The sequence below is a fragment of the Rhincodon typus genome, chromosome 7 (genome assembly GCF_021869965.1).
Source record: "Rhincodon typus isolate 14 chromosome 7, sRhiTyp1.1, whole genome shotgun sequence".
Taxonomy (NCBI): Eukaryota; Metazoa; Chordata; class Chondrichthyes; order Orectolobiformes; family Rhincodontidae; genus Rhincodon; species Rhincodon typus.
In genome coordinates this window covers 65,631,730-65,652,567 of record NC_063338.1, presented here as the reverse complement: position 1 = coordinate 65,652,567, position 20,838 = coordinate 65,631,730, and the positions used below count along the sequence as shown (strand labels likewise).

The 20,838-nt window shown below is 40.2% G+C and overlaps 1 protein-coding gene across 1 annotated transcript in view; it reads right to left on the bottom strand.

The window, feature by feature from the left end:
* LOC109918754 (solute carrier family 35 member F5) overlaps positions 1-20,838 on the bottom strand; it is a gene marked incomplete at its 5' end in the record, with an annotated part of 70,512 nt that overhangs the window by 28,887 nt on the left and 20,787 nt on the right. The window contains one exon of the mRNA XM_048599235.1: positions 10,842-10,946. Within this exon, the coding sequence (XP_048455192.1) occupies positions 10,842-10,946 (105 nt within the window). The remainder of the gene's footprint in view (positions 1-10,841; positions 10,947-20,838) is intronic.

Below are 20,838 nucleotides of genomic sequence, written 5' to 3'. Positions count from 1 at the left end.
AAAAAAGGAGGGCGCTTTTGTTAAAACTATACAACACACTATTCAGGCTACTGCTGGAACACAGTTTTGGCTCTCTTATCCAAGGAGAGATATAGTGGCATTGGAGTCAGTCCAGAGAAGGTTCACTAAGTTGAAAGTTGCCATGGAAAGAGTGCCTTTTGGAGGAGATGTTGAGTAGATTGGGTCCACACTTGTTGGAATATAGAAGAATGAAAAATGACATTATTGAAACATGAGATTCTTATGGGACTTGATAGGGTAGATACAGAAATGTTGTTTCCCCTTGCGGAAGAGTCTAGGACTCTCAGAACAATGTCTTGCACGTTTAAGACACTGACGAGGAGGAACTTTTTCTCTCAGGACGTTGCAAATTTGTGGAATTCTTTACAGCAGACAGTTGTTTAGGCACAGTGATTAAGTATATTCAAGGGTGAGACAGACAGGTTTTTAAATAAGTAAAGGAAACAAGGATTATGGGGAAAAAGGACAGGAAAGTGGAATTCAGGATTATCTGATCAGCTTGATTTCACTGAATAATAGAGCAGACTTGAGGAGCTGAATGGTCTGCTTCTGCCTACAGTCTTACTTCCTTAAGTACTAGCTGTTGTGAGTACAAGTGTATGTTTCATTGCAATTTCCTAATCCATCTCAGTCAACTAGTATGACGGAGGTTGGAAAACTGACCCAATCCAGTCCCACTACCCCACTGATTACAGCATATATTTAAATCTTTATTCAGTCACCAAAATGGCTAATTATGTACTTTATCTATATTACCTTCAGAATAAAAAGTTCAATTAGTCAGCTATAAACTTATAAGCATAAAAACAAAACATATTCGGCCAAGATACAAAGATGATGAACAGGGAAGGCAATGGTCTAGTGGTATTACACTGGGCTGTTATTCCAGAGACCCAGAAAACGTTCCCAGGACCCGGGTTTGAATTCCACCACGGCAGATGATGGAATTTGAGTTTAATAAATGTCTGGAATTAAGAGTCTAATGATGACTGTGAATCCATTGTCGATTGTTGGAAAAACCCATCTGGTTCACTAATGTCCTTTGGGGAAGGCAACTGCCCATCCTTACCTGGTCTGGCCTACCTGTGACTCCAGACCCACAGCAACGTAGTTGACTCTGAACTGTCTGCTGGGCAATTCGAGATGGGCAATAAATGCTCCAACGATTACCTGTATTATCAAAATTACATATACGTCTAATTTCCTACATTACAAACATTATTTGGGACCAGGACATCCAACTCCTTTCTGTCCCTTGCTGTTTCCTCAATTCTGAGCCGAGTATGATTTTATGACAGCAGTAACCTATTCATTTTCAATGGATTGACACGCAACTGAAACACTTAATTGCAAGATTGTCTTTGCCTAATCAAAGCATCTCAGGATTTTATTAAAATTCCTGGTTTATATGATGTTCATTAATATGTTAACAATCACCTCCAATTACTTTTCTTTTTAGCTTTGTTGATATTTCCTGCTCAAATATGCATACCAGATAAATTCATATTGATTTCAATCTGCAGTTCCTTTAGCCCGTTTATATATTTAGCTCACGATCCTTTGAACATTACCAGCTTTCCATCACTTTTTGTTCTTCTATGTTGACAAAATTGTAAATACAGATCTAATGGGAGTTTCTAAGGAATTTAAACTTCACAACCGATCCCCCAATCGACCCTCAGATCACTCGATTAACTCCTGATCTGACTACCATCCTGATCACGCTACACCCCCAAAGAGATCAGGCCACACAACTCCTACTCTTGTGCCAACCCAATCCAAACTGAACACATGCTCCAACTCGACTATCCACCTAGTCTCCTTACCCACGCTGAAATAATGGACCTCTAGTAGCTATGGCTGTAAGGAAACATGCCTTGTCTTCCTCCAACTCAACCCTACCCCCTAATTAACACTGTGCTGTGTATTTCTTTTACACCTGGAATTGGAAGATCATAGAAAAGGTGCATGGCAGCATCGAGTTAGAGAAATCTTTGTGTGCAGTGGTAATCTGTTCATCATGGTTGCTGCTTAAAAGATTTGGGCCACTATTCATTGTATTGTCAAAGACTTAAAACCTACTTTGCTCCCTCTGCAAAAAGGATCATTACTGATTAAACCCTGCCTCAAGGATATCTTTCTATCTAAATGGAGAACTAATGAAGTTTGAACTGGTCAGTGGGCTCTGATCAATAATGAACTCCAGTCTGTGGATGCCTGTGAAAACCAGGAAGTCATGTTTGTTCGAGATTGCCACTGTTTGGTACAAATGTTACTCCTCATCAGTCCAAGCCTAAATGCTGTCATGTCTTTCTGCATGTAAATATGCATTTTTTGAGAAGTTGTAAATTGAACCAGACACTACAATCATCAAATGAAAATTCCCACTTCTGACCATCTCTTGTTCCCTAGTTATGAGAAACATGGAAAAATAGGAGCAGGAGAGGGCCAACTGGTCCTGCAAGATGCACCACTATTCAATATGATCATGGGTGATCATGCAACTCAGTACCCTGTGCCTGCTTTCTCCGCATAGCCTTTGAACACTTTAGCCCCAAGAACTACATCTTGAAAACATTCAAAATTTTGGCCGCACCCCTTTCTATGGCAGAGAATTCCACAGGCTCACCACTCTCTGGGTGAAGAAATTTCTGCTTATTTCAGTCCTAAATGACCTAGCCTGTATCCTTTAAATTGTGACGCCTGGTCTGAACTCTCAGTCATCAGGAACATTGAATTCATCACCTTAACCACTCAGCCACAACTGCATCCTTCCTGTGTTTAGCCTATCTAATCCTGTTAAAATCTTACAGGTTTCTATGAGATCCCCCTCATTCCACTGAAGTCCTCTAAACATGATCCTAACTGATCATGTCTCTTCATATGTCAGTCTGGCAATACTGGGTAAGCCAGACACTTGTTAGGACCTGGCCTGATAGACCATAATCATTTAAAGAGTAGTATGCATGGAAGAACCAGGAGTAAGAAAATAAGTGGCAGGATTCCAGGATTAAATTGAAATACTGAAAAAAACTCTTCACTCTCCAAACATGAATCTAACAAGCACAAACAATAATGGCTAAACAGTTATACTAAACAAGGAAGGTAGGATTCTCAATAGTAAAAGCTTCATCCTTAAACTCAATCCAACAGACTTAATCCAGCCTCATCTTATTTTTAACTATCGCTTTTATGCCAATAAACTTGTAAATATACTAACTTTGGAAGGCAGCTCCTTTCACCGAGTCTGGTTGCATAGGTCATTATAGTTCAAGGATTCTGTAAAATTCTATCAATATGACCTTGTGATCCATGTATTGACATCAGCGACACTCTTACTCCACAAGTCACCAGACACACAGACATTGCCTTGGCTTTGAATTTTCCTCTCTTCACAGAGCTCCTTGGCCCAGTCAAGGGATGAGCATTGTGTTATGTATCACTCCAACCAGTAGAGAGTGTTTCCTTATTCTCTACTAAACTCAACATTACCAGGACTCAGTCAAATGTCAAGGGACATCATCATACTTGACTTCTGAATTCAGCTTTTTTATCTACCTTTGCCTCAAAAGTGTCATTAGGTCAGAAACCAAGTGAAACCCAAATTGAGCACCGGTGGGCAAGGGTTGTTTGACAGTACAAAGAACAAAGAACAATCCAGCACAGGAACAGACCCTTCAGCCCACCAAGACTGCGTCAACACATGATGCCTTTCTGAAGTAAAAACCATTTGCCTCATTGTAGTCCATATCCCTCTACTCCCTGTCTATTCATACAGCAGTCAAGATGCCTCTTAAACATTGCTATTTTATCTGCCTCTACCATCTCCTCTGGCAGTACATTCCAGGCACTTAGTGCCCTGTGTATAAAAAAATTGCCGCTCACATCCTTTAAACTTACCCCCCTTTTACCTTAAACATTTGTCCCTTAATAGTTGGCATATCTATCCTGGGAGAATGACTCTGACTATCCATTCTGTCCATGCTTCTCATAGTTTTGCAAACTTCTGTCAGGTAACACCTCATCCTTCAAAGTTCAAGTGAAAACAAAAAATGTTTGTCCAATCTCTCGTCATAGCTAACACCTTCCAAACCAAGTAGCATCCTACTAAACTGTTTCTGTACCCTCTCCAAAACCTCCACACCCTTGTGGTAGTGTGGCAACCAGAACTGTACAGAATATTCCAAATGTGGCCCAACTAAAGTTCTATATAGCTGTATTGTTGATGACCCCCTCCATTATTTTGCTGATGATCAACAATAAGCTGAAGAGATGGCAATTGGCTAGAATAGATTTGGCCTCTATTTTGGCATACCTAAGCAATTTTCCAATTTGCTTGCTTGATGCTGGTGGTGTAGCTTGTCTAATTTTTAAGCACAAACTTTCAGCATTACATTTGACTCTGATATTGATGTTTCCAATTGCAAATAATAATTGGACAGAACACCTAAATAAAATCTTACAATGTTTATAAACTTGTCAAATATACAAATAAATGTCAAAATACACATCAATTCTAAAGATAGACCTTTCAAATTATTTGAATTTATATCATGTGCATGTGAATACTGCATACTCTCAAGTGGTGATTGGCTTTCCACGAGTGACACCTTGTGGAAGTGAAGCAGGTCCCATCATTGAATAGGCTTTAGGGAGGCTAACATGAGGTGCGACTCCCCCTGCAATAGAACTGGGCAAGCAATTAAGAAATTGCTGGAGGAGGAGGTGGCCAATTACGAACAGCCGGCATGCCTTGAATGCTGCCAGCATAATCAAAGGGTCAGCAGTTCTGGAGCTTTCGCAGAACCACTGAAAGGGGTAGCCACTGCGTGACAAAACAAATTTGAAGCGTCCTTAAAAATAAATTATTGAATGCTCATTTTTCTATGCAGGCCAAGCAGGCAGGGGAAGCGAGGGAAAACCTATACCTAGTGATAGCTTTGATGCCACCTCCATGACTTGGTATCCTCCTCAAAGGAAGGTTGATTCCTGGTGAAGTGCCAGAAGCCAGAGAAAAGACACTTAATCTCTCTTTCAAATTGGGTGTTCACTTTCATTTGGTGGAGAGCGGAGCCTCTGCCTTTCCCACTCATAGGAAACTTCCTCAGTGGTGGTACTGTGTCTAAGAGCTGGATTGATGTGATTCTCCAGCATTTTATCAGGTCATCCCCACCCCAGCCCCACAATACAGTTTCCCAAACCTGGGGACTGGCAAAATTTCAGCTCGTAAGTTCACAAGGGTGATAGCACATGTACAATTGTGCAGAAGTATAATGTACTCTTGGAATTACAGGATAGAGTCATAGAGTCATACAGCACGGAGACAGGCCCTTTGGCTCAAACTAGTCCATGCCGATCAAAATGTCCATCCACACTAACCCCACTTCTCTGCATTTGACCCATATCCCTCTAAACCTTCCCTATCCATGTATTTGTCCAAATGCCTTTTAAATGTTGTTAATGTACCCGCCTCAACCACTTCCACTGAAAGCTCATTCCATATGTGTACCACCATACGCAGAGGGCGACCAAGAGGAAGTGGCATCATTTTGGCGCATACATTAGAGCCTGGAAACAGTCACCTGCACCGAGGAGCAGATCGTGTGGCAACAGCCCCCATGCTCAGCAGGAGGAAGAGCATCCAGGAAAGAGCAACTGAGAGAGAGAGGCATCACTTCGGCACATACATTAAAGCCTGGAAGCAGTCTCCTGCACTGAGGATAAGATTTTCATGGGCCTGGTATCAAGGAGTGCTTAAACTCCAAACATAACATCACTGGAGTGTTTCCCTCCCTTCATCCTCCTCTAACCAAAAAGGGGGAAGAGAGACATGCTTTTGAAAATTTATTGGTAGCAGAGTGAGAAGTAAGGCGTTGGCTCAAGAGGCTTTGGTGAGCAGTGGCTCAGCAAAAAGTACAGGTAAACTCAGGTAAAGTTCCTTTAGCTTTCCTTTTAGTCTTAGAGCATTTGAGATGTTAGTTCGGGCAGTGGCATGCTCCTCCTGCAGGATGTGGCAGCTCAGGGACACTTCCATCATCCCTGATGACTACACGTGTGGGAATTGCACCCAGCTGCTGCTCTTGGGAGCTGGGAGCTGGGAGCTGGAGCTGCATGCACTCAGGATCGTCTGAGATGCTGAACACATCATAGATTAGAATTTTAGTGAGAAGCAGGTAGAGAGTAGCTGGGTGACGACCACCAGGAAAGGCAAAGGGAGTAGGCAGAGGCAGCAGGAATCCCCATGGCCATTTCCCTCAAATAAGTGTAACGTTTTGGACACTGTTGGAGGAGGATGACCGTTCAGGGGAAAGCAGCAGTAGCCGGATCAGTGGCACTATGACAGCCTCTGGGGCACAGCGGGAAAGGGTAAAGGTAAATAGGACACTTGTGATAGGAGACTCGATAGTTAGGGGGACAGACAGGAGATTCTGTGGCCAAAGACAGGAATCCAGGATGGTGTGTTGCTTCCCGGGTGCCAGTGTCCAGGATGTCTTAGAGAGGCTGCAGAACGTTCTCAAGGGAGAGGGTGAGCAGCCAGAAGTCATTGTGCATGTTGGTACAAATGAAATAGGTAGAATTAGGGATGAGGTTTTGCAGAGTGATTGGAGAGAGCTAGGAGAAATGTTAAAAACTAGGACCTCGATGGTGGTAATCTCCGGATTACTTCCAGTACCGTGTGCCAGTGAGGTTAAGAACAGGAGGATATGGCAGATGAACATGTGGCTAAAGAATTGGTGCAGGGGGCAAGGATTCAGATTCCTGGATCATTGGAATCTTTTCTGGGGCAGAGGAGACCTGTTCAAGTGGGACGGGTTGACCTGAACTGGAGGGGGACCAATTCCTGGTGGTCAGATTTGCTAATGCTGCAAGGGAGGGTTTAAACTAGATCAACAGAGGCGGGGAGGATCCTCAACAGCAGGTAGGCAAGTGCAAGGCTGGAAGGAGATTCAGTAATCAGAAGGAGATTCAATAATCAGCAAGCTAAAAAGACAGGTCAGGCTGGAACAGGACAGGGAGCGAGGAATGCTAGTTGCATTAAATTGCTTCTATTTCAATGCAAGAGGGCTGACAGGTAACGCTGATGAACTCAGGGCGTGGATAGGTACGTGGGGCTGGGCTATCATAGCTTTTACTAAAACATGGCTAAGGGAGGGACAGGGCTGGCAGCTTAATGTGTCAGGGTACAGGTGCTTTAGGTGGGACAGAGGTGGAGGAAAGAGGGGAGGGAGAGTTGCATTTTTGATTGAGGGGAGTATCACAGCAGTAGTCAGAGATGAAATAACTGAGGGATCATCCAGTGAGGCTTTGTGGGTGGAAGTAAGAAATAAGAAGGGGATGGTGAAGTTACTGGGATTGCACTAGGCCCCCAAATAGTCAATAGGAATTAGAGGAACAAACATGCAGGGAGATTGTGGAGACTTGCAGGAGAAATAGGGTTGTCATAGGGGGAGATTTTAATTTTTAATTTAACATAGACTGGGATTGCCAATAGTCTTAACGGTTTAGATGGGTGGAATTTGTTAAATGTGTTGTGGGAAGTTTCCTCAAGCAGTATATACAGGGGCCTATGCGGGAATGGGCAAAACTTGACCTACTCTTGGGATATAGGGCAGGACATGTAACTGAGGTGACAGTGGGGGAGCACTTTGGGACAAAGACCATTGTTCTATTAATTTAAAATAGTTATGGAGAAGGACAAAATTGGTCCACAGGTTCAAGTTCTAAACTGGGGCAAGGTGACTTTTGATGGAATTAGACAGGACCTTGTAGGGGTTGATTGGAGTAGTTTGTTTGCAGGCAAAGGGACCTCTGGTAAGTGGGAGGCCTTTAAAAGTGAGATAGCTAGAGTTCAAGGTCTATGTGTTCCTGTGAGGGTGAAAGGCAAGGTTGGCAGGAGCAGGGAACCCTGGATGACGAGATATTGAGGCTTTGACCAGTAAAAAGGAGGAGGCATGGCTCAAGAACAGGCAGCTGGGATCAAGGGAATCCCTGGAGGTATACAGGGGATACAGGAGTTTAGTGAAAAAGGAAATCAGGAGGGCAAAATGGGGGCACAAGATAGCTTTGGCTGAGAAGATTAGGGTGAATCCAAAAGGATTCTTTAAGTATATTAAAGGAAAAAGAACAACTAGAGAGAGAACAGGATCCCTCAAGGGCCAAAGTGGACATGTATGTGTGGACCCGCAGGAGATGGGCGAGGTCCTCAATTACTATTTCTCCTCTGTGTTTACCCATGGAGAAAGACATAAAGACTTGGGAAAGTTAGTGACGATATCTTGAGGACAGTCCATGTCACAGTAGAGGTGGTGTTGGAAGTTTTAGAATGTAATTTACCAGAATTCGCTGGACTCTGGGCAGGTCCCAGCAGACTGGAAGGCAGCGAATGTCACGCTACTGTTTAAAAAAGGACGTAGGCAAAAGGCAGGTAACTACAGGCCAGTTAGCTTAATGTCTGTAGTCGGCAATCTGCTTGAGGCTATCATTTAGGAAGAAATAGCGAGACATCTGGATGGAAAGGGTTCCATCAGGCAGATGCAGCATGGATTCAGGAAGGGAAGGTCATGTTTGACAAACTTACTGGAATTCTTTGAGGATATAACAATCGTGGTGGATAGAGGGGAACAGGTGGATGTTGTGTACTTGGAATTCTAGAAGGCGCTCGATAAGGTACGGCATAAAAGAAAGACTCATCCATAAGTTAAGAATGCATGGAGTTGCAGGGAATATATTAGCATGGATAGAGGACTGGTTAACCAATAGAAGGCAGAGAGTTGGGATAAACGGGTGTTTCTCTGGTTGGAGATCAGTGATGCGCGGAGTGCCACAGAGGAAGGTGTTGGGACCGCAACTGTTCGTGATATAAAATAAAGATTCGGAAGAGGAGACCGAGTGTAACGTATCTAAGTTTGCTGATGACACTAAATTGAGTGGAAAGGCAAACGGTGCAGAGGATGTAGAGAGTCTGCAGAGAGATTTAGATAGGTTAAGTGATTGGGTAATGATCTGGCACATGGAATGCAATATTGGTAAAATGCGAGGTTGTCCACTTTGGAATTAAAAATAATAGATCAGATTACTATTTAAATGGTGAAAGACTGCAGCATGCTGCTGTGCCGAGAGATTTAGGAGTGCATGTATATGAATCGCCAGAAGTTGGCTTACAGGTGCAACAGGTAATCAGGAGGGCAAACAGAATGTTGGATTCATTGTTAGAGGGATTGAAATTAAGAGCAGGGAGGTTCTGCTGCAATTGAACAAGGTGTTAGTGAGGCTGCACCTGGAATATTGTGTGCAGTTCTGGTCTCCGTACTCGAAGAAGGACATACTGGCTTTGGATGCGGTGCAGAGGAGGTTCACCAAGCTGATTCCGGAGATGAGGGGTTACCCTACGAGGACAGGTTGAGCTGCCTGGGATTTACTCGCTAGAATTTAGAAAAATGAAGGGGATCTTATAGAAACATATTAAAATATGAAAGGGATAGATAAGAAAGAGGCAGGCAAGTTGTTTCCACTGGTGGGAGAGACTAGGACTTGGGGGCATAGCCTCAAGATTAGGGGGGGTAGATTTAGAACAGAGATGAGGAGGAACTGCTTTTCCCAGAGAGTGGTGAATCTATAGAATTCTCTGCCCAAGGAAGCAATAGAGGCAGCTTCATTAAATATATTTAAGACACAGTTGGATAGATTCGCGCATGGTAGGGGGATTAAGGGTTACGGGGATAATGCAAGTGGGAGGAGCTGAGACCACGGAGAGATCAGCCATGATCTTACTGAATGACGGACCAGGCTTGACGGGCCGAATGGCCTACTCCTGCTTCTGTCTCTTATGAACTTGCGTATGAAGGCGGATAAATCTCCTGGTCCTGATCAGATATATCCAAGAACCCTGCAAGAGGCTACAGAAGAAATTGCAGGGGCTCTGGCTGATATATTTGCATCATCGTTAGCCCCGGGTGAAGTCCCGGAAACTGGAGCGTAGCGAATGTTGTGCCCTTATTCAAGAAGGGCTGCAAAGAAAAATCTGGGAATTATAGACCAATAAGCTTAACATCTGAGGTAGCTAAGTTACTTGAGAAGATTCTGAGGGATAAGATACACGTGCATTTAGAAAGACAGGGTTTGATTAGGAGTAGTCAGCATGGCTTCATGCATGGGAGATTATGCCTCACAAATTTGTTAGAGTTCTTTGAAGTGACCAGGAAGGCTGATGAGGGCAGGGTGGTCGACGTAGTCTACATGGATTTCAGAAAGGCCTTTCATAAGGTTGCACCTGGTAGGCTGCTCCAAAAGGTTAGATCACATGAAATTCAGAGAGAGTTGGCAAATTGGATACACAATTGGTTTGATGGTGGGAAGCAGAGAGAAATAGTGGAAGGATGTTTGTTGGACTGGAGGCCTGTGACTAGTGGTGTGCCTCAGGGATTAGTGCTGGGCCCATTGCTGTTTGTTGTCTATATTAATGATTTGGATGAGAATGTACAAGGCATGATTGGTAACTTTGTAGATGACACTAAAATAAGTGGTATCATGGACAGTGATGTGGATAGGTTTAACAGGATCAGATTGAGATCATATGAATTGTACTAAATACTTTCCATAAAATGTTTGCATTAGAATATAAAATCAGCATTGTTTAAACCATCTCAGAAATTCCCAGATTTTAAGGTTTCCACTTTCCCAGCCTAAAGATAGTCATTGACATGGATATACCTAGTGTAGGAAAACCTGGAGCAACTGCAGTTAATTCAGAACATGCAACCATAGCTGATCTTATCATTCAAAAAAAATTATAGTGTATGCTGTGTGACTGTTCATCTTACCAAAAAACATGGGTATGTCAATTTTGTCTTCTCGGTCAACTTTTCTTTTAATCATGACTATATAGATGGCGTACAATACAGCTCCTGTTAATGACCACAATGAGCCTGCAACAGAATAAAAAGTTATGGCTGTAGACCTTATTACAAAAAAAAAGTTTTAACAGGAAGTCTCTATTTATTCTAACCTTAGAAATCTACTTAAATATTTTTGTTTTCAAAATACATTACCAAACTACAGATCAGTTTCAAATTACTGCTCAGGCTGTGGGCACACTGTTCACAAATCACTGTCAATAACAGTTTAACATCTGACCATTACACATGGAAGAACCAATCCCCAACAAAATTGATCGATTATTCCAATTTTCCTTTACTTCCCAGCCTGCCTCTAAATGTCCAGAGATTTTGTACAAAGACGACAAAAGACTTTTGCAATCATGAGGAATTCTAAATGACATTTGAAAAGAATAAGACCATTCAACAGTAGCATCAACAATGATTGAGCAGATGTTGGGGTGAAATTGGAAATGGATAGAAAAGCCAAGCAGGTGTTAGCACATTGATTAGTTATTATACCCTCTGCTCATTATTCAGTTTGACTGACTACAACAGAAGTGGACATCAGACGTGAGGTATAATGGTTGGTCCAATGTCCAAGTTCATACACAATGTCTCAAAGAATTTAATTTTGATATAACAGGTCGATGAAGGTGGCACAGTACATGTATATACGCATCTTGGAAAGTAAGCAAAGTACTACACAGGAGATTTAAGCCTATGAAATTAAATGTATCTTTGCAATATGCATGCAAAATCGACGCAGTGACAGCAAGCAAAGGATGGTGATGAATGGACATCATTGGAGCTAATTGGTAGTTGTGGCTGGAAGGGTCAGTTTAGGGTCCAATACTCTTTTCAATTTTCCATTCAACAAACTTACCCTTATTGTAGGGAGTGGCATTATAAAGTTTGCATATCACTCAAAACTTGGTATAGTGGATAGTTGATAAGGAATAAACAGCTACTGTCAGTAACTGCGAACATGAAACCACTGGTTGTCGTAAAAATCCATCAGGTTCACTAATATCCTCTAGTGAAGGAAATCTACTATCCTGACCTGGTCTAGTCTCTGTGTGATTTCAAACTCTGAGCAATATAGTTTGCTCTTAAGTACCCTCTGAAATGATCTAAGCAAGTCACTCAGTTGCATTCAAGAGGTAGTTAACAACTGCCTTCTCAATGACAATAAGAGGTAGGCAACAAATCCTGGTCTTGCCTATGACAATCCACATCCTGTGAAAGTGTTAAAAAACAAGAATAAACTTCAGGAGGACACAGATAGCTTGGTGAACTAGGCAAATGCAGTTCAATGCAATGTTGTGTGAAATGATGTATTTTACAAAGACCAATATATAAAAAAAAGCATTTTGTACTTGGGCTTAAAAATAGAGGATTGCAAAGTAAAAGCAACGAGATTGTGCTAAACTTTATAAATCACTGGCTGGGATATTGTCACTGGGTACCACACTTCATGAAAACTGGAAAGGCCTTTGAAAGGGTGGGTAGATGTTTTATCAGCATGTTGTCAGGGATGAGTAATTTTATCATAGATCACAGAATCAAAGAATCCCTACAGTGTGGAAACAGGCCCTTGGGACCAATAAGCCCACACGAACCCTCAGAACATTCCACCCAGACCCATCCACCGATAACCCACCTAATCTATACATCCCTGAACAGTACAGGCAATTTAGCATGGCCAATCCACCTAGCCTTCACATCTTTAGACTGTGGGAGGAAACTGGAGCACTTGGAAGAAATCCATGCAAACATGGGGAGAATGTGCAAACTCCACACAGACAGTCACCCGAGGGTGGAATTGAACCCGGGTCCCTGGCGCTGTGAGGCAGCAGTGCTAACCACTGAGCTACCGTGCCGCCCCAAAGGAGGACTTGCATTCCCTGGCCAGGAATTGAACCCATGCTGTGGCGGTGAGAGCGCCAAATCCTAACCACTAGGTTACCATAGAAGGTGCCTAATAGGGACGGGTTGAAAAAGTTAGGACTGTTCTCTTTTGAAAAGATTAAGAGGTGGCCAAATAGAGGTTTTCAATTAGAGAAACTTTTATAAAGAGAAAAAATATTTCATTTGGGAGGTGAGTCAATAACTACAGATTTGAAATCACTAGCAAGATACCTAGAGAGGATATTCCCCATTTTACAATTCTTACGATCTGGAAAACATCACCTGAAAAGATAATGAAAGTTAATTTGTGAAGAATTTTAAAATGCTTTGGACAAGTACTTGAGGAAAAGCAACTTACACAATTATTAGCAAAAAGTATAGACATGGGGCAAAACATGACCGCTCTTTCAAAACAGCCAGCACAACACAACAGGCTGAATGGTGTCCTATTGTGCTATATGTATATAACTTGTCAATCATGCTACATGGGTATCATGCTTCAAAATTATTGGGGATATAAAAATTGTCCATGGCAGTTTCCACTGTGAGCTGAAAATGATACGTATCATTCATTGACAAATGCAAGGTTAGGATAACCTCAAACACGTGAAGGTCCCTTGTTCCCAGTAATTTTAATAAAGGCATATTTGCTAAGTTTCTCACATCAACCTCTTTGGGATCACCAACGATCAGTTATAACAACTGTCATGTCAAGAGCAGGGCAGAGAAAAGGTACTGTGAGACAAGCAGCTCAGATCTGATCCCTAAACTCATTTGCATGACTTACAATGCTCAAGTCACATTTGTGACAAAATATTCGATCGTTGCTTGGATGGATGTTGTTACAACAAAATACAAGCAGCTTGGCACCATCTAGGATAGAGCAGTTTGCCTGATTAGCTCTCCTGTACTACCTTGATATCCACCTCTCCATTACCATTAGAATGTAATTGCTGTATGTTTACAAGATACACTGCAGAAGCTCCCTAAGCTTACTTTGATATGATCCCAAGCCCAATGACCTATTCTACCAAGAAGGTCAAGAACAGCAATGTTACTACCAAGCTCTCCTGCAAGATAAACTACATCTTGATTTGGGCATGGATCACTTTTTTCAAAACTGATGATACAGCAGAAAGAATACAGCAGTTCATGGAAAATATTTATCTTTTCATCTCATTAAATGCTGTAGGGAAATAAATGCATTGCAGAGAATGCATTGAATAAAAAAAAGCACCCAACTGAATATTCAGGGTTTTCAATGCAATATTTTATACGTTAATGTTATTCTGTACATAAGTGCAATATGACATTGGTGTAATAGGACATTAAAACTACAGCAAGTAGTATGCTAAATGACAAATGAACATTGTGGATTTATCCAAATTTATATTGGAAAATGACTTGAGGAACTCTACGCATGACTTGAAATGTAAGCAGTTAAACTTATTGCTCAACTTATTTGCATTTCACTAAATATTACTTTCAGCTCGTTTACAGACCGAAATATGCTTTAGAAATTTTCATAAGTGGAAATATTGGGAAAATTAGCAAAACCAAATTCCATGCATCTTATAAATATACATTTTAATGTATTATATTAGAACACAATTAACAGCTATTACTCAATTTTATCTATTAAAATTACAAAATCCAAACTTTGAGTAGAAAAATATAGCTCTAAATTGGTTTTGCACAAAAACGTTTAAAAATTAACTGAACTTTAGCCAGACATTGTCCACTTACCAATGATTTCTAAAAATTAAAGAGTCACGAATGTTACGTTACAACTCTGATCGAACAAAATGCACTAAATCTGTACAAAACATGATCTGCTGGAGACAGTCAGAAAGTGTGACAATTTAAGGGATCTAAGATAAAGTTGTTAATAAAATAGCCATCACTCCACAGTGCAACACTAATCTCTTCACTTCAGTGGTTTATGGTAATTCATATTTATGCTTAGAAATAGCTGCCAGTTCCTCCCTTAATGTGTCAGTGATTTCCAAACAGACAGGCAGTTATCAAAAATATTAATTAAGAATATTTTAATTGGTTCAGCTGGAGCACTGATAGCTTATCTCTTTTGACACTTTAATATATATGATTTACATTGCTGTTACTTTGTCAAATAATGTCAAGACCCAATTCACTAAATATTAAAAATGGAAATTGTAACACAGATAAAGGCCATATGACCCAACCAGTCATTGATGATGGGCATCAAATTTCTACTTATTTTCTATGAACTCACAATTCCATCCAAGGCTCCACCTCACATTTCATTCTATTTTTAGTGATATACTGAATTATGCTGATAAAGGTTCACTGTTTAGAAACGTTAACTATGATTTTCCCTCTGCAAACATGGCCAAATTGCTGAGTATTTCCAGCATTTCCTGTTTCTGTTTCAGCTTTCCAGCATTATGGTGTTTTGTGCTCGATTTAAACATAATACATTTTACTGTAAAAATATTCCTCTTTTCATATTGCTTTGTTGCTTTCCTTATCCTGGTCATAACTTCTTTCCTATTTTCTTTTTGCTTGATCTTTATAATAAGACTTCTTACTAATTCAACATCTTTTTCCTCAGTGTTGTTTATTTCTAACCATTGCAGAAGTAACTGATCTATAACAGAATTATTACTGACGGTACAATAATTTCCTAATGGTGATATCACAAAGATTTTGAACTACATTGCATCAGTTTGTTGAAATTAAAATATCTTCACCACTACCATTCAAACAAAAAGAACCTCAGTGTTTAAATGATAATTTTATATAAGACCCCTGTTATCATGTGCACAAAATAGCAAAACAAAGAGCACAATAAATCAAAATAACAAAATAGTAATAAAATAATAAGTTTCATAAAATAGGAAATCTCTTTATGACCTATAAATTGACAGTAGATTTGACTAAATTTAAAAAAAAATTAATATCATGGAGATCTATTTTAGATACCATGCTATGGTACTGAGGCACAAAGCACAGCGCTCCAGAAAAAGGTCGTATATTGTGTCACATCAGCAAAGAATACCAGAAATCAATGATTCTCAATAAGGGACATTTGACCATTAGGCAGGCATCCAACTTATGAATCCATTTGGCTTACAGGGAAAATCCATGTTTAAGTATCCAATAACCTTTAATCTTCTGGTTGTGATGATGGTTCTGACCCTAGAAACTTACCTAGGGATGCAACCCACTTTCCTAGGATGGTTGACGACATGTCCCACCTTGCTGTCATGTGGGCATTAAGGAAAGAAGAACCACGTAGTTAGAAATATGACAAATACTAATGCAATATGGTGTAAACACTTGAGGATAGAGCTTCTGCAATTTAAATCCATGCAAAGATTCAGTGAAGATCAAAGTTCATAGCTCCCAATTCTGCAATTCCAGACCATCAACACATCAACAGTTAACTTCAGGTTTACTCAGCTAAACTTACTTTTGTGACTTTATCTGTGCCTTCCATTGTGTTATCTCAGTAAATGTTTTTTTTCCATTTTGCAGTACTTTATTGCATTGTCACAATACTGAAATTGGAGAAGACCCTGGAAACTGAAAACATTCAATTGTATTGATGTTTTGCTGAAAGTTAAGAAGAACCGACAATCTGCAGTTTTACAGAAGCATAAAGAAGGTGGCCTTATACTGTTTACTGGTACCAATATAGGTGTTTCTAAAATGCAAACAGAACTATACATTAAACATATTAAAAAAAAACCCAGGAAATGAAGGACAGCTCGTTGGAGAAAATAAGGCACAACAACTGATTACAATCAGCAAGTAGAAGCTTAATTTAAAGTTGAGGGCTGATCATATTCTAGCATATTCATGATGAAATAACACAATCAATTACAGTGCCAATCATGCCCTGATTAGCTAGGGAATAAGTTCTGATGTATTAGCATATAAATTTAATTTAGTTTCATCCAGCTGAGATGCTGTAACCTTGAAAGATTAGGACATTAAATGGGCTATATTACAATATCAAATGCTGGAAATAGTGTAGAAATAAACAGGAAATGTTTTCTTATTTGGAATTCCATGACAATAAATAGATTAGTATACAAATAATTTGATACAATTTGATTAAGCAAAATTTGGAAACATTGGTACACATTACATATTGGAAAAAGATTGATTTATGAGTTACTTTCTCCAATAGAATGATGGCAGCCATGAAATGCACCACAGCTGAAATATGGCAGTTTCAAAAAGACAATTTTGACAGGAGGAGAACAGTATCTGAGGAGAGGGAACCACTTAAAATGCCAGCCAGCACGGGGCTCACGAAGATAATTCTCATGGTTAGCAAATTAATGGAAATTGGATTTAGTAAAGAGGAAGAGAAAGACTGCTTGAGGCGAAATAGATGAGCATTTTAAGTGTAGGGCAGGATGGAGTCCAGGGAATAATTCAGGTTGGTCAGCAAGGACGAATGATACAGACTGCTGAACAGATAATCTTAGTGAGGAAGAGGTCCCTCAACTCCTTATGATTTTATTAGAGGAGTTGAGAGAGACAGAGGTTTAAGGAGAAATGAAGCCTGGGGTTACATTTGCTTTCTAGGACAAATCTGAAACAGCCCTATCAGAAGAGCGTGATCCCAGATAATATTGTGAATCAGCAAGGTCCAATGATGGACATCAAAATAGTCCAGCTAATGTACTGCTTGACATAGTTTTACATCCACATACAGGTACAATATCTCAAATTTGGCTACCTGAAATTCAGTGGTCTTATTTTTGATGTGCCGTGCTCAAATTGATCAGTGTTAGATAAATGCTTCTCTTTTTTCAAGTGATCTGAGCAACTCTTGATTTGACTCAACTGCACTGAAAACTTTCAAGATCTGAAATTTGGCCTGGGTTTGGTCCTGAGGTTGCCACTTTTTACACACAGTACCTGGACAAATTGCTTGTGGAAGAGGTACCATAGAAGTTTAAGGATTCAGTTATTTGTTTTTCATTCATTCTATCCTATCAGAATCAATACACAAGCTAAGTAAAATTCCCTAAAAAAACAATTTCATTATTCTTATTGAATTCCACAATTTATTCAAAAATTTTGAATAGCCCACTAATGTAAAAATCCCATTCAGGTTTTAGATTTGTAACCAGACTGACATTGTCTTTTGCTTAAAACAGTTTCCAATACTGTGTGTATTCCTTCTTTCATCAATACAGCCACATTTCATTCTGAAATGTTTATCTTTCAATTCTGTCCAATTAGCATATAAAAAAAGGATCTTGTGTAAATGGTGAGAATCATTTTTAATATTACACTTATCAAGAATTCTGAAGCTGAGATTCAGACATCAATCTGAGCATCCGTGTCAGGCCTTGAGTCATCAATAGCGAAACTGTAACCACCCAAATCTAACATATCCCTGATATCATCATTGAGTTCTGGTCTAATTGGGAGTGTTAAAGGGTGTGCTAGGACCAATACAATAAGTTTCCACTCAGTGGAGTCTCAGCTCCTGAAAAAAAAAATCACTGTAATCCCTAGGAGTCAACATTAAAGACAGAGTTAGGTTCCTGTGGACATTTCCTGCCTGGTAAAAAAGTAATATACAAGCTGAAATACTGTACCGTAGATCTGCAGCATTGTGTATGCACTCCTAGTTGAAATAACTTGCAAAACAAATCATTGATTAAAACAGAAATACAGAAGAAGTTCAAATTAGACAAACAACCAGCCTCTCTCAAGCAGCCCTTCGAGCTTTGGGATGACTTGCTTTTGCACCAGCTGATACGTCCAAAGCACAGTCTTCAGACTCTGTCATATATGAGCAGAAGTTGCTTAGAAAGTCAGTGTCTCTCACATTGTTAAAGTTCTCAAATTAACCTTCTAACATTTTGATTGATCACCACGAATTGCTGTTTGACATCTTTGGAATGTTCAAGAATATGTCAAAAGCATTTCAGTGGAGTTTGGTCTTCAATGACTTTGAACCTCAATGCTGGGCATTTGCCTTGGGGGAAGGCCTTTCTTACCACTGTATTTTAAAGACAGTGCTGATTTTGATTTGAAGGTTGCGTGCAACTGCAAGGTCTGGGTGGAATTAATGGGATAAAGAGTCAGGATCACTAATAGCCTTGAAAAATTGATCCCAGGGACTACTAGGCAGTTCTCCTTTCCTTTTTGCATAAGGTCTTCTTATGTTAATAGCATCATTGATCCCTCTGTTCACTCTGGCACTACACTGTCTGTTCGGTCATCCTCTGCAAAGACTTCTATCACCGCTTCTGTGAGTTGGAAAGCCCTTGTCAGTTTTTCTTTGACAAAACTGGAGTGGTTGGTGTTTCAATGCAGTCTTCCTCTTCAGCTCATTAACTCTGGATCAGCATTAAGTCCACATTGGGCAATTCCTCTCCATGGGATACAAACACTTCCACCTATGTTTGCCTCATCTGTTTCGTTAATGACAGCCTCCCTCTCCTAGGTCATGATTTCATGTGGAACCTCAGAGGCAGTCTGATTAAATTCTCCTTGGCCCAAGACACACTTAGGCCATCCACTATTCAGACACAATGGCTGACTTCATCTCAGGCACCAGCAATATTATCGAAGCTCTTGAGAATGTTGTAGTCATGTCAAAATTCCTTACCTGATGGTACGTTCTCGCCATTTATTGCTTCTAGGAAAAGGTATGGTGGAGATATTCAACCTTATTGGCTTTAAAATGGCTCCACTGCCAAGCTGCTCCCTCACTAGCCTTAAAATGGCTCCTCCTGCTGACTGCTCTCTCAATAGCTTACAATGACTCTTCTGCCTTACTTGCCCTCTCATTGGCCTTACAATGGCTCCTATGTCTGTCTGCTCTCTCATTGGCTTTATCATCTGTCTCAAATAAGTATTATGCTGTAATTTTGACCCAAACAATCCCAGAGGAGAAAAAAAAATCATTTTCCCTTTACATGTGTGCAGTATAAGAAGCAAACTGCAATCAAAATTGACTTCAAAGAAAATGAGAGTCAGTGGCAGTTTTCTTGTTTATCGAGGACTCTTCTAAAAAAAAAACAAAATTTTGTTCTTGAACTACAATATGCATATATAAATTTGCCAAAGCAGCATAGGGCATCACGTTGCCATTCTTGCAATGATACAAAGGACATATTGAATCCAATGCCAAAATGGGAAATAAAACCTTAAGTCAGAGACACTAATCCTAAAAAAGATTAAATTGAAATGACATTTTTTGGTGACTTTAAACAACGTTACATTGTATCATGCATACAGTAAAATGAGGTAGCAGCCTGCTGAGGCTACAACACCTGCAAGCTAACACGAAAAAGCAAATTATTACAGATAGAATTAAATGGTTTCATAACCAACAAATCAAGGTAAGGCGGTATAGCCCCATCATCTTCTATTTAGAAATGGTGGACAAATCACACAAAATAAAAGGACAGAAGGCTCCATGAATACTCGTAACCTCAAACACAGCATTTTTCAGCATCAGTGTAAGGTAGAAGGAATTTTCAAGCATCTTTAGCTAAAAGTGTCAAATGAATGAAATTACTCAAACTCATCCGGTGGGCTCCAAAATTACTGGTGCCACAAGCCAGCCAATTTGGTTCACACCGTGTAACAGACAAAAGTGGGTACACTGAATACAGTGAAAGCTGTATGTCCTGACAACATTCCAGTCGCAGTGCTGAAAATCTGTATACTTGATGTAGCCAAGCCTTTCCAGTGTGACTATGACACCAACATTGGAAAATTGTACATATGTATGCTTTCTGCAAAACTAAGACAGATCTAGAACATCCAAAACCAGTCAGCCTCCCACAAATTGTCAGCAAAGTAACTGAATAAATAATCAATACAGCCATCAAATAATACACATCAACTAATAAATAACCACCTCATTGACTCTCAGTTTGGTTTCTTTCAAAAGGACTGAGTTCCAGGTCTTCCCTCAACATTAATCCACACATGGGCAGAAGAGCTAAATGGGAACTGAGGACTGAGAATAATTGCCCTTGACACTATTTGATGACTGCAAATCAGC